Source organism: Anas platyrhynchos, chromosome 5 (assembly GCF_047663525.1).
Source record: "Anas platyrhynchos isolate ZD024472 breed Pekin duck chromosome 5, IASCAAS_PekinDuck_T2T, whole genome shotgun sequence".
In the NCBI taxonomy this organism is placed as follows: Eukaryota; Metazoa; Chordata; class Aves; order Anseriformes; family Anatidae; genus Anas; species Anas platyrhynchos.
In genome coordinates this window covers 37449825-37461563 of record NC_092591.1, presented here as the reverse complement: position 1 = coordinate 37461563, position 11739 = coordinate 37449825, and the positions used below count along the sequence as shown (strand labels likewise).

The window sequence follows — 11739 nt, the reverse complement described above, 5'->3', positions numbered from 1 at the left end:
CTCCGAGCTGAATTTCCTTCAGCTAGCCTGTGCTTTCCTGGTTGTGGGTTGTCCAAATTGAACACAGTTTGTATCAAGCGTGCTCTTATCAGTGCGCTGCAGAGAGGTTTCCTTCCTCTTCGGTACCACCACGCTTACTTCACCTGTTATATTTTCCTTAGCTGTGGTTTTTGGTAAGCCTGTTTCTCAGAATCTGGGTAGCTATTGAACTATAAATCTTCCTATCTGGGGCGATAACACTGCAATCGGCACAGCACAGAGTGCCGTGCACAGACCAATATTTGGGTGGTGCTGAGCAGGCTCACCTGGGCATCAGCACCGCCTGCTCTCAGCAGCACGGAGCTCCTTGGGGGCTGCTTCCCCTACCTGAGGGGGACGTGCCTTAGGGCTTCTGCCTGCCCGGCCTGTCATTTCAGTACCTTTGCTAGATCTGCCTGGGCACATGAGCGAGACCAGTTTTTTCTCTACCACCACTTGGGAATGACAGGGGAAGGCGGTGTGGCTGGCAGTCTGGTCTCCTGACCGCCCCATGCTGATCCCACTCTGAGCTGAGGGCACCGATCACGCGGGAGACGCGGCGCTTTGTACAGCTTGGGAACAGTAAATGAGAGCTATGGGTAGGACGGAGTTGTATCTGAGGGCTAGCGCATCGATGCCCCTGGCTGTCAACCACTTTCGAAGCATGCCAGTAAGTGAGCCAAGCCCTTACCAGCTGTGTTGTTTCCCCCACTTCTCCTCCAGGCCGCCCTTATTCCGGATATCATTGAGCCGGAGTTTGAGGATTTACCGAAAGCTGCGAGGCTGCTGTAGGTCACCGAGCACATTGTCTTTGCTTTCAGATTGAGTTTGAGAAATTACCAGCGGTGTCATGCTTATGCCTCCTGGCCATGTGAATAGAGGAAGCTAAGAAGCAACAATAGATTACATAAAGCAGGGAAATCCCCCTCAAACTTCTCCCAGACTATCTTAAACTGAAGTTGATTTGCATACATACACTACAAATAGCTTTGCAATGGCTTCTGGCCCCATGAAAGGGTTACATGTGCTTGCCTATAATCATTTAGGCCAGTTCCACCAGTTGAATCACTCAGAGAAAATAAAATAGGCTGAATGAGAGCCCGTATAGAAACCCAGGCAGTTTTATGTAGCATCAGCCTACTTCAGGTAAGGACACAACTGGGTAACGCTATGCCATAGAAGATCAACGGGAACGGTTTGATACCTGGTAATAATGAGTGGTTATTCTAGAAAGCCAATGCCAAAAAGCTATCTTAATGTTTATAATTTGTGATGACGGATGGATGGTGTCTTTCTTTGGCTGAACTTGCAACTGAGCTTCCAGTACAAACCCTGCTTGGTGGAAAATGGACCTTACTGAAATCCAGGAAAAAGCTGTAGTATCTTATAGATGAAACCTGTGACCCACTGCTTTTACAGGCTCTGAGATTCATTAGGCCTGGCATTCCTGCATGATGCTGTTCAAGAAGCAGTGGTGTTAAACATACTTGCAAAATTCCTGTGATTTTTTAAAAAGTCACAGTTTAACAGAAACAAACAAATGACCAAAAAAGAGATAGCGTAGTGAAAATGCATACTTGCTGTGTTATCTCAGGCCCAGAAATCTAGTTGGCTAATCCAACATTTACAAAAATCTTTTACATCAGTTTTAATGTGCTAAGAATGACAATGTTTGTAAGCCTAGTGCATCATGACTGCGGAATGCCTAAATTCTTGAAGACAGATGGTATTTTCTGTTCCCTTGCTGAGGGACTTTATCAACTAAAAATAATGTTATTTTTCCCATTAACTGGTTTCTTATTTTGGGGGCTTTTGGAGCCGAGTTGTGGTTTTTTATTTGTGTATCTGTGTGTGTGTGTGTGTGTGTGTGTGTGTGTGTGTGTGTGTGTGTGTCTGTTTGTTTGTTGTTGTTTTGTTTTAATAGGATAAGGATATAAAGTTCCCAAAGGCTCAGTAAGAGTAGTTTCTTTGGAAAGAATTTGCTCACCTACTCCCTTTCTTATCTTTCTGCAGAAACGTGTTTTCAGATACGTTTACTGCCAGCCCTGTTGCAAGCAAGGCACAGTGTAGGCAACTACACTGATTCTTTAGGCTCTCCCAGTAAATTCACAGAAAGGATTTTCTCTACATTTTTTTTCTACATTTTCTCTACAGCTTACCTTGCCAACCTGTGTAAGCCTCCTGATTCTTCTATGATATCCCCTCAGTTAATATTAATAATGTCATGGCCTGTTGCAGGGGAATACCATGCCTTGCATCCTCCTCCTTTCAGCTTTATTGACTTTCTTCAAGGCTTTGATACAGCCCAATAGGGATCGGCCCGGTAGGAGCTGGCTGTTCTGCAGGGTCCTTGGGGCAGAGCTTGTCACAACAGATCAGCTGTAGAAATCGGAAGAGAAGTACATATTTGAGTAGGAGCGTGATACCTTGCAACGCACTTAATAGCAGTGAACAGGAGGACATGACACAATCTGACTGATGATTCATTTTGACCTTGGGTATTTTGGTCTTAATAACGCTGTGTGTTTCTTCAGTTTGTGTTCTTTCCGTCAGTTTGCAGGTCAATTAGAAAGGCATTAAAGGATGCTTTTATTTTGTCTTTTAATATCTCCTCTCACAAAAAGCAGTCCATTTTGTCCATAAGGTGTCTAATCACAGTAATTTAATATTCTTTGTTTACATAGTAAACTTAATCCCAAAGCACTTTACCTCCTGGCATTGACATGGGACCAAGATTAAAAATGGAACAGCTCGTACTGGTTAGGAGGGAGGCTCTGCTCTCAGCCGAGGCATTAGGAAAGCACATAGGGCGCAGCCATAATATTTGCTCTGAATCCAAGGCAATTTGCTAATAGTTGGAAGATATACTGGTATGAGCTGTGCTCTGCTTAACTCTAGGAAACGTGTTTGAACTGTAGAGAGAAACCTGTGGTAGAGAATGTCAGTCTTTTTGCACATCCCATTCTCTGTTAATAGGCTCTGGCTAACAAAAAACAGTTTTACTGGGAAACCAGAGTGATGCAAAGCTCCTCAGCAGGTATACACTGGCACTGGGAGAGCTCTGCCAGGGGGTGACAGAGGGGCCTGGACTGTGCTAAGGTTTGGCTCCAGAGCATGAGGAGCATCAGAAACTTTGCCACACAGAATGGGAATGAGTCTGGATATTGGTAACTAGAAGGACAACCAGGCAGGCAGCAGAATGAGGATCATTACGCAGAAATTAATCCGTTTTCAACTAATCTGTGAAATTAATTTATACTGAAATGTACCTTTATTTGTTTTGTGGATTAAACAGGTTTCCAAGTGGCTGTTCACCGGAGGAAATACTAACTTTGTCATCTCAGTCTTATACATTGCTATTGAGGTTCTGTCTTTATTGTGTGTTTCAGATGGAAAGGATCAATCAGATTTAACCTGGGAAGGAACCAATCCTGCCCTGCAGACCATACAAGTGAGAAACACTGTCTTGAAAAATACTTTAGCTGATGTTGCTTTACCCCGCACTACTGGTGCGACTCCTGGCCATCTATCCAATCCATAGAAAGGGCAAATGCAAACTCCACTGAGAAATGAATAAACAACACTTTTTCAAAAATTCAGGCATTCTTCTTTTGCCTCTTTAAAGACTAACTTCAAAAGCAGATGCTGTTCTCTGTATGTGAGGTGCCATATTAAACTCTGGAATTATGAAAATTCTGAATTTTGTTCAGGTTAAAATGCTAGTTAAGAAACATAAGCCACACACACCTTCCGAATTCACCCCTACACCTCACCAGTCTGCAGGAACTGACAAACGCACAGCACTTGCTTTCCACAGCCCATAACATAGGGAAATGTTCGCTTCTGCTTTTTAAGAGAAATGGTAAACCCACTCGTTGGTTTTACTAAGAAGCGATAGTTCTGTGGGCTCTTATTCCTGTAATTCTCTTGTAAATCATCAGGGATGATGTAACAGAGTTGGCTGTAGCAGGGTACTGGCAGTTCAGAAGCGAAGGAGAGCAGGTAGGAATCCAAATGGTGGGAAGGCTGGCGTGTGTTACAGCTGCTTAGCTTCTTCTACCTTCAAAGCACTGTTGGAGCGTTTGCAACATGACTGCAAAGCACAGCACTACGTACTCACCTTCCAGACTGAGTGTATGACTTGCTCAAGGCCGCTGAAGGCACTGGCTGGGCTGTGATCAGGACCAAGTTGCTCCCAGCTCTCCAGCCTCACAACCCTAAGGACAGCCTTGTGTGTGCTGAGTTAGTGCCGAGGGTTGCTGCGGTCCCCCTCGGCCCAAGTGGCTGGTTCTGTGCTCTGCACTCACGGGGAAGCCTCTCTGAGCAGCCTCCTGGAGAGCAGAGCATTACGAGCAGAGCACCCTGTTAAAATTACTGCGTGCCCTTACAGCGGCGGTGCAGGAGGCTGGGGAGGTGCTGGGGTGTGGAAGCCGATGTCCCTTTGCTCCCAACCACCTGAAAGGATGGCGTGGAGCAGACTGCTTCAGCTATCCTGTTACACGCGTGCTCGCACAGCTTTGTGCTCTCCTTGAACAGGGAAGTTTCCAAGTTTCCATCACAACAAGTAAGCTACTCCACTTCAATAAACTACTTCTAAAAGCTAATAGGTTTCACCTTGGGGAAGAGCAGTTCTCCAGTTTTAGTGTTACCAATTTTGTGCTTTGAAGAAACCTTTGTAAAATTTCATTTTAATTTTGTTTTAATTAAAGTTTAGATTTTCTTCTTGACAGCGTTGCACTGCTGCCCGGTCAGTCAAACCCTGCTGAACTTGCTTGTAGCCATTTTATCTGGGTATCTTGTAAATATTTGGTAGAGCACTCAGACACAGAAGTGTTTTTTGCTCTTACAGTCACATGCCTGGTTCCAGGACCTTTCAGAAGTACAAAAGGCTGAAGGCAGGGAAAATTCCACTGAGACACATTCAGGTCTCCAGGGAGCAACTGCACTCTGTTTAGACTAAAATTTCTCATTGCTGGTTCTCCTTTTTTTTAAACATGGAGAGATAGAGAGGGGAAGCTGGAGGGTAAGTTTTTTTTATTATTATTATTATAAACACAGAAATGCAAGCACTGTTTCTCTCGTTTCTCTCATATTACAGGAACATTTGCAGTCAGAGGGAGATAAGCTTTTTAATGCTCTCTGCACAACCTGGGAAATTTCCATCCAAGTTCTAAAATGTTTTACAAACATTAATGAATTAAAGCTTAATCCCCTTCTTCTCAGCCCTGTGAAGTAAGTCCTAAATACAGTTTAAAGACAGGGATAATAAGTCTAAAAAAATTGTAAGTACCTTGCCTGAAATCACACAGGCAGTGTGGCAAGAGGACTCAGGTCTTTGAGTCCCAGCCTTCTATCTTTTCTGTCAACACAGACAACACAATTCCCTCCCGCTTCAAGGCTCGCTATGCTTCCCCTTCTGGGATCTAGTGAAAACATGCTGGCGTCACACCTTGACAGAAGCTGTTTTTTTCCCCCCTTGGGATACAGAGAATTCTCACTGCTGCTGTCCTGTGGGATCAAGATGCTGAAAAGATCAGAGAGGGATGTGAGCCGGGAAAAAAATCAGCAAGTCACTGCTCCATCTGCCCTGGACATGTCCTGCCTTTGCTGCTGCCTCTGCATGCACCAGCAGGAGCAAACTCTGCTTTCTTATGTGCTCCCATATCATATTCAGGCAGGACTCTGGCAGAAATGCCATAACCAGAGCGAGCTCTTGGCTGACAAGAAACTGGGCAGAATAGCCAATAAGGCATTCCCCTGTATTAAATATCTGAGTTCATTAGCCTCCTGTTTGTGACTCACAGTCTTTATTATCACAATCCCATAGCTACTGCTGCAGCCGTCCTCCGCGTCCTCTTCCGAAGAGGGGGATAATCCAGCAGCCAGTTCATCTCCAGTGCTGTGAGTCAGGTTTTTACCAGGAGGATTAGGGCCATTGAGAAGAGCTGTTCCCAACAGGGATGAGCCAAAAGCAGTGCGTACATGAGTCATGAAGTGAAAGAGAAGGAAACAAATCTGTACATTTTTGAATGATTTCTTTTATCTTCCCTTGTCCACACCGATCAATAACCAGGTATGTGAAAGGTGGATGTGCATTGGTGGTGGCCAGCTTATGCAGGACTGAGAGCTCCTCACGCCATACAAACCAACCTGAAGTCAGACAGCTCCCAGCACTAGATCAGTGCTTACCCTCAGCCCTGTAGCTGAGAGATGCGGGGAGCCAAATCAGATGGGAGCCCAGCCGCCCGTGCTGCCTTCCCTGCAGCCTGGTGCTGCAGCCCTGCACCGGGGCCTTTGAGCTGTTCATGCCATTGCCATCCGTGCTGCGTGCCCCAGCCCCGGCGCTGGCCCTCGGGTGCGCTGCTGTGGCACGCGTCCCTGCCAAGGATCCAGGGTCCCTGCAGATGCTGTGCACAGTGCTCGCTTCATTCCCTGCTGAAAGGCGGCCAGGCCTGGGGTGGGACATGGCAAGCACTTCGCTGTGCCTGGCAACGCCGCCCAGCTGCCGAAAACAAGCGGGGAAGGAGGGCTGTGTACAAACGCAGGGGAATTTTCACATAGGCAGGATGTAATTAGCAGAGCTGGAATTTGGCCAGGATGCTGGGGTCAAAACACTGGCTTGCAGGTAACACACTGGGAGCTTTCATAACTCAAACGCTCAGGATCTCCTGTTTCCATCCTACCTGGAAGATGTCAGAGGACAGTTCCCTATTTATCGTTCCCAGGCTGTTCTCGGACATCTGACACAAAGGAAAAGGCGTCTGAGGGTGCTGCACGCTGCACCTGCAGCGCGTCGCGGCCAGCAGCTGCCCCCCGCTCGCCGCAGCTGGCAGCACTGCGTCCTGCCAGGGCTGCACCACATCGCGCCAAACCCATCACACCCCGCGCCCTGCCTTGGCGCTCACGTGAGCCTCAGCTTCCCTTACGCAGCTTTCAGGCCCCGAGCCCTCAGCAAACAGCAAGAAAAGGTGATAAAAATAGGGCAGCCCCTCACACGTTAATTGCAAAAGAGGGAATGTTGCCATTAGGCGCTGCTTCAGCCTCGCTCCCTGCCACTTGAAGAAGTACCAGACCGGTACCGGGAACGCGGTTCAGCACTTCTCCTCGGCGCGTACCAGTGAGCTTTCCCAACCAGCCTTGCCAGTAATACGCAACACGTTAGGAGCTCGTGCCTCCTCCTTCCTTCCAGCAGAGAAATCACGTTCAAAGCAGCTAAACATTTTTTTCCTTTGTGACCTCACTTTCCGTATAAGCAATCGTGTTTACTACGAGGATGTCGAATGTCCACAAAAGGTCAAGGGAGTCATTCATGAACCTCACGTGCGGAAAGTCCGCACGACATTTCTACCACGATGTGGCCCGCAATGTGAAAGAAACCTCATGGCAAACTTTTAACCCCTTGGGGCAGCAGCCCTGCAGGCCGGCCTTAGTTCAAAGTGCTGGCTTCCTCTCTGCAGAGCAGCAAGCGAGACAAGAGGTGTTCCTGCCACCCCAGAAAGCATCATCTGCGCGTCAGCAACTCGTAGACAGGAGCCCTCCTGTGCCTATGAGGGCTCCCTGCATTGGCTTTGAGTTGGGTTGGACTTTGGGTGGCTTGGTGCGAGTCCCCCTCCCTATCAGGTGTAAGGAATGCGACCATCGACCGAGCTGGGTGGGAGCACCTGAGAGAGCCTGAGTCGAACGGCAACACGCGCTGCAGAGAGGAAAGCACGGGCAGCTGCAGGCAACAGGAAATCCAGCACTAATAAATAAAACGTCTTACAGCCAGAAAGAGGAAATAAACAGCACCAGTACAGACTGAGAGGACAGAAGAGAGGAACACAGCATAGCTGTGGCACAGGAATCGCTGCATTACAGTGAGCTTATTTTTACAGACCATCGTCCCGGCTTGTTGTGTGTCCAGACTGCAAAAATAAGTGGGGGAGTGGAGGGACTGGTCAAAGAGAGGGTCTCTATCAGGAGGAGTTGTCAACAGCCGCTGTAATTAAGGAAGCAGCCAGAGCACACACAACCTGAGTGGCCGCCAAAGCGAAATGAAAGCATTTTTTGTTTGCAGCTATAGCCCCAAAGGATAATAAAAGATGGCTCCAGCGTGCCAAGTTAGGAGCTGCAGAGACACCGTTTCTAAGCAGTGAATGTCCTGCTCCCGTCTTTCCAAGCTCACGCGCTGTGGGGAGCAAATCCTCTCCCTGTGTGCACCTCCAGCCCGCGTGCCTGCAGCCACCATCTCGGGAGGCCGCCCGCCGGGCACTCAAGCCCCAAGCGCAGCAGAGACGGTGGGGACGGCACTGGGTGAGCTCTGCCTGCCAGCTGACGTGTGCCCTTTGGTCTGGGATTCCTCCAGCCTCGTTTTTCCCCCTCACACCCCATGGGTGTGCCATGGTCCCTGGTTTTGCTGCCAGCAGTGGGAGCTGCCGCGCTCAGCACGGCCGCCGCTCTCCCCGCCGTGGCAGCTGTGGTTGGGAGGTGCAGGGGTGCCCTGGTGAGGAGCTTCACGCCACGCATAGCACACAGGAACATCGCTCTCGGCGCTGCTGGTGGCATCTCACCTGGGTCACTGCAGCAACTGAGTGGGTGCTGGGCTCCCCGGCAGCTCGGCACGTAGGGCTGGGGGACAGCTTGGACCTTCTGAGCCACAAGACATCGCTGTCAGGCTTTCACTGACCGCTGTAGAAATTTGTGTGCAGGTTCAGCGAAGGGAGAGAAGTCATTCACAAATCGCATGCATATTTATTCATTCATCCATTGAGTCAGGCTTCCCTTTCATCCCCCCGGCCCCACACACATTGCTGGCATTCTCCCTCAATCCCATCTAATAACCCTGAGGTCTCCGCAAGCCGCTGCTTGCCAATGGGGACCACGGTCACCAGCCCGCCCGCTCGGTCACATGAGATGTTACATGCAAAGGTTTAGCGCTTTCTCCTGACCCCAGCCCCCTTTCCTGTGAAACCCCTGCAGTGTTTTCCTAATCAGGCCCCAGGAGGCTTTGCAGGGTGCAGGATGCTAAGAAGGTGGCTATTTAGCTGCAGTGCCTGGCTGGCAGGGCCCAGTGCTCATCTGGGGCTCACGTGGCCCATGGAACATTGTGCCAGGGGCACCTTGAAGCCAGATCGCTGGATAACCAAGCAGAGCATTTGGTTTCTGTTTCAGTTCTCTTTTTTGGAGGGGAGGGGGCAGGCTGGTTATGAACTGCACCCAGTGCATGCATTTGTGTGGTGTGAAGGGGAAGATCATGGCAAAATTTAATTTATAGACTGCTCGTGTTGTTCTGCTATAAGCTTTCTCATTACCTACATAACTTTCAAAAAAACAAACCATAAATAAGTAAATGAAATTGGCTGTATTTTTTTTGTGTTCTCTGCTTTTCTCATGCTCTTGAAAGAGTACGCCCGTTCTGCTTGACTGGCTGTCTGATTGTTGTTTTCTATTTTACTACATTGCTTAATTTCTAACTGTAAGCCTTCCAAATCACACAATCAGAGTTCTAGTCTCTACTTTCAAATGTAGCTACTGAAAAGTGTCTACCTCTTTGGTATGTATGGCATTTAACATACTTTGCTTAAATTGGGTATTTCCAACTCAGTACAAATGGGAGACTTGAGAAGTCCTGCTTCTCACAGACAAGAGTGAACCTGAGTAATACAGGAATGACTTTTCTCACTGAAAAACATTATCAACTTGCATGCATAAATACTGGGGTTTAATCAGCCAGTGCTACGTGCTTGTTTGAAGGAGAAGCTTATTTAATCCCTCGGGAGGGATTCCAACTTCCAGTGAGAATGGAGATCAGCCTGAGCACCCAAATGGTGACGCGTTCACAGAAAATACAAGAGGGGGATGTCTTTGTATGTGATCTCCCGTCATTGCCCTCCCTGCCAAATGAAGGACAGGACAGCAGAGAAGAGCCTTTTCTATTTCTGCAAAGTAAGTGTAGTGACATGGGGGAGCCTAGGGATCACCAAATTGTCTTTGCTTCCTGGTGGCAGTGTCTTCAAGACACTGCTCAATATCAACCCTGTCAGATATTTTGACAATGTGAGTAAACGAGCGCCCCATGTTTTGGATGTTCGCCTCAGAAGAAGACAAAGTAGCTCGGCATGCCCCTGTCTCTTTAGATACCCTTCTCTGCAGGACCGTACATGGCAGACGCCTCAGGCAGCAGAAGGCCCGTCGCTTCCAGTCACCGAGTCTCGCTTCCCTCTCCACACGGGCCCCTCGCCACCGCAGCCCATCCAAGGCCAGGGTGAGGGAAGTCCCTGTGGATCACCACGCAGAAACCTGCTGCTGTGGGGACAGCACGCGTGCGTTGTCATTCTGTGCAGGTTTCTGAAAAGCACGACATCCACGGTCCCTTCATAGCAACACAAAATAGAGGCGGCAAGCTGAGGCAGCGCACGTGTAGGCACACAAGAGCCAAACCTGTGGCGCCCAAGTATCTTGGCCTGAGGAAAGGCCAGGGCAGCTTCCATCTGTGTCCTGGCTGCAGACAGGAGAAGGGAGATCAGTGCTTGGCTTGGGGTGTGTGCAGAGGCTGGTCTGGTGTGGCAGAAGCCATGCTGTGAGGCCACACTTGAACATGGCCACACCACCGCCGCGCCCCGCTGCAAGGCCGGCTCGTCACGGGCACATCCCACTTCCGCCGTCAGCGGCAGCCCCAGCCTCCTGGGGCTGACACAAGAACCTCTTTATTCCTGAGAGAATAGCAGGGGGATTGGCGGGAGGCCTCTGGAAACGTCGTTGTCATCGTTGTCATCACAGTGCTGAAGTGGTTTGGCTTTTGTCTGGCCCTCAAGGTGCGGTGCCCGCACAGTTCTCAGCTGCGCCGGCGTGTCAGCAGCATCAGAGGTGAATGAGGGACTTCAGGTGTCTGGATGGGAGAGCAGTTAGTGGCAACACCTGAGGAAGATGCTTTGTTACCTCTGTAGTCTAAACAACATGAGAAAAGTGTTGGTTTAGGGTAGAGTTTAACAGGAGCTCACTCTGAAGTCTGGGCTGCCATACTCTTGTCTCCCCCACCGCCTTCAGCACTGGTGCAGCCGTGCAGGGAGGCAGGTCAGAGAGCCAGCCTGTCTGGAAATTAAACTTCTGGTTTGTTTCTTTTTTTCTTTAAAATAAGAAGTTTGCTTCAATAGAATGTCTCAGAGTTTTGTTGAAAGAGAAATACACAAATAAAAACATTAGGATATTAAAAAGGTAAAAGTAAATAGAACTTTGAAAAAAAATGCAGCAGACTATTTTTAAATAAAGCTAGTTAAAACTTTTCTTACTGTATTTATTCATCACTGTCTCTCTCATCAGCCCCTCAGCCATCCGCTACACAAAGCAATAAGCTTAAACTACTCAGATATGCTAAGCAAAGCTACTCTGAATATGGCTCCTAGCCTAATAATTCAGAGCCTTATCCAGTTCCCATGAAAAGCATCAGGAAAGTTTCTTCTAACACTAATAGACGTAAGATTGGATTGCAGAACAACTACATAACTTTTGACCAAAAAGTGAAGTTTTTGTAAAGCACCGATAAAAATTCATGCAGGACAGTATGGAAACTCTGACTGGAGCAGTCATGTTGCTAAATATGTTTCAAGTGAGCATAATCTCTTCTGGAGCCACACTCATTCTCACTACTGATGTGTGCTCTAGGGGGAAGATACAGACCAAACATTTTTTAAAGGAAAAAAGCGTTTATAATGTCTTTGTTATGGATGTGCAAAAACACTCCCC

At 48.3% G+C, this 11739-nt stretch overlaps 1 protein-coding gene and 1 long non-coding RNA gene across 19 annotated transcripts in view; one reads left to right on the top strand and one right to left on the bottom strand.

The window, feature by feature from the left end:
- RAD51B (RAD51 paralog B) overlaps positions 1-11739 on the top strand; it is a 474920-nt gene that overhangs the window by 420570 nt on the left and 42611 nt on the right. For 3 of the 18 annotated variants that reach the window (XR_011809708.1, XR_011809707.1, XM_027457966.3), the window contains one exon: positions 3408-3613. The exons of the other annotated variants lie outside the window; for them this stretch is intronic. Coding sequence is in view for 1 of the 3 variants with exons in the window: in XM_027457966.3 (XP_027313767.2) it covers positions 3408-3559 (152 nt within the window). In the remaining 2 variants the exon portion in view is untranslated. Of the gene's footprint in view, positions 1-3407; positions 3614-11739 lie in introns of those variants that run through there. 18 annotated transcript variants of the gene reach the window in all.
- The window catches only part of LOC106017967 (uncharacterized), a 40852-nt gene that overhangs the window by 20883 nt on the left and 8230 nt on the right, over positions 1-11739 (bottom strand). Inside the window, exon 2 of the long non-coding RNA XR_011809713.1 lies at positions 2178-2397. This is a non-coding gene — a long non-coding RNA (uncharacterized lncRNA). The remainder of the gene's footprint in view (positions 1-2177; positions 2398-11739) is intronic.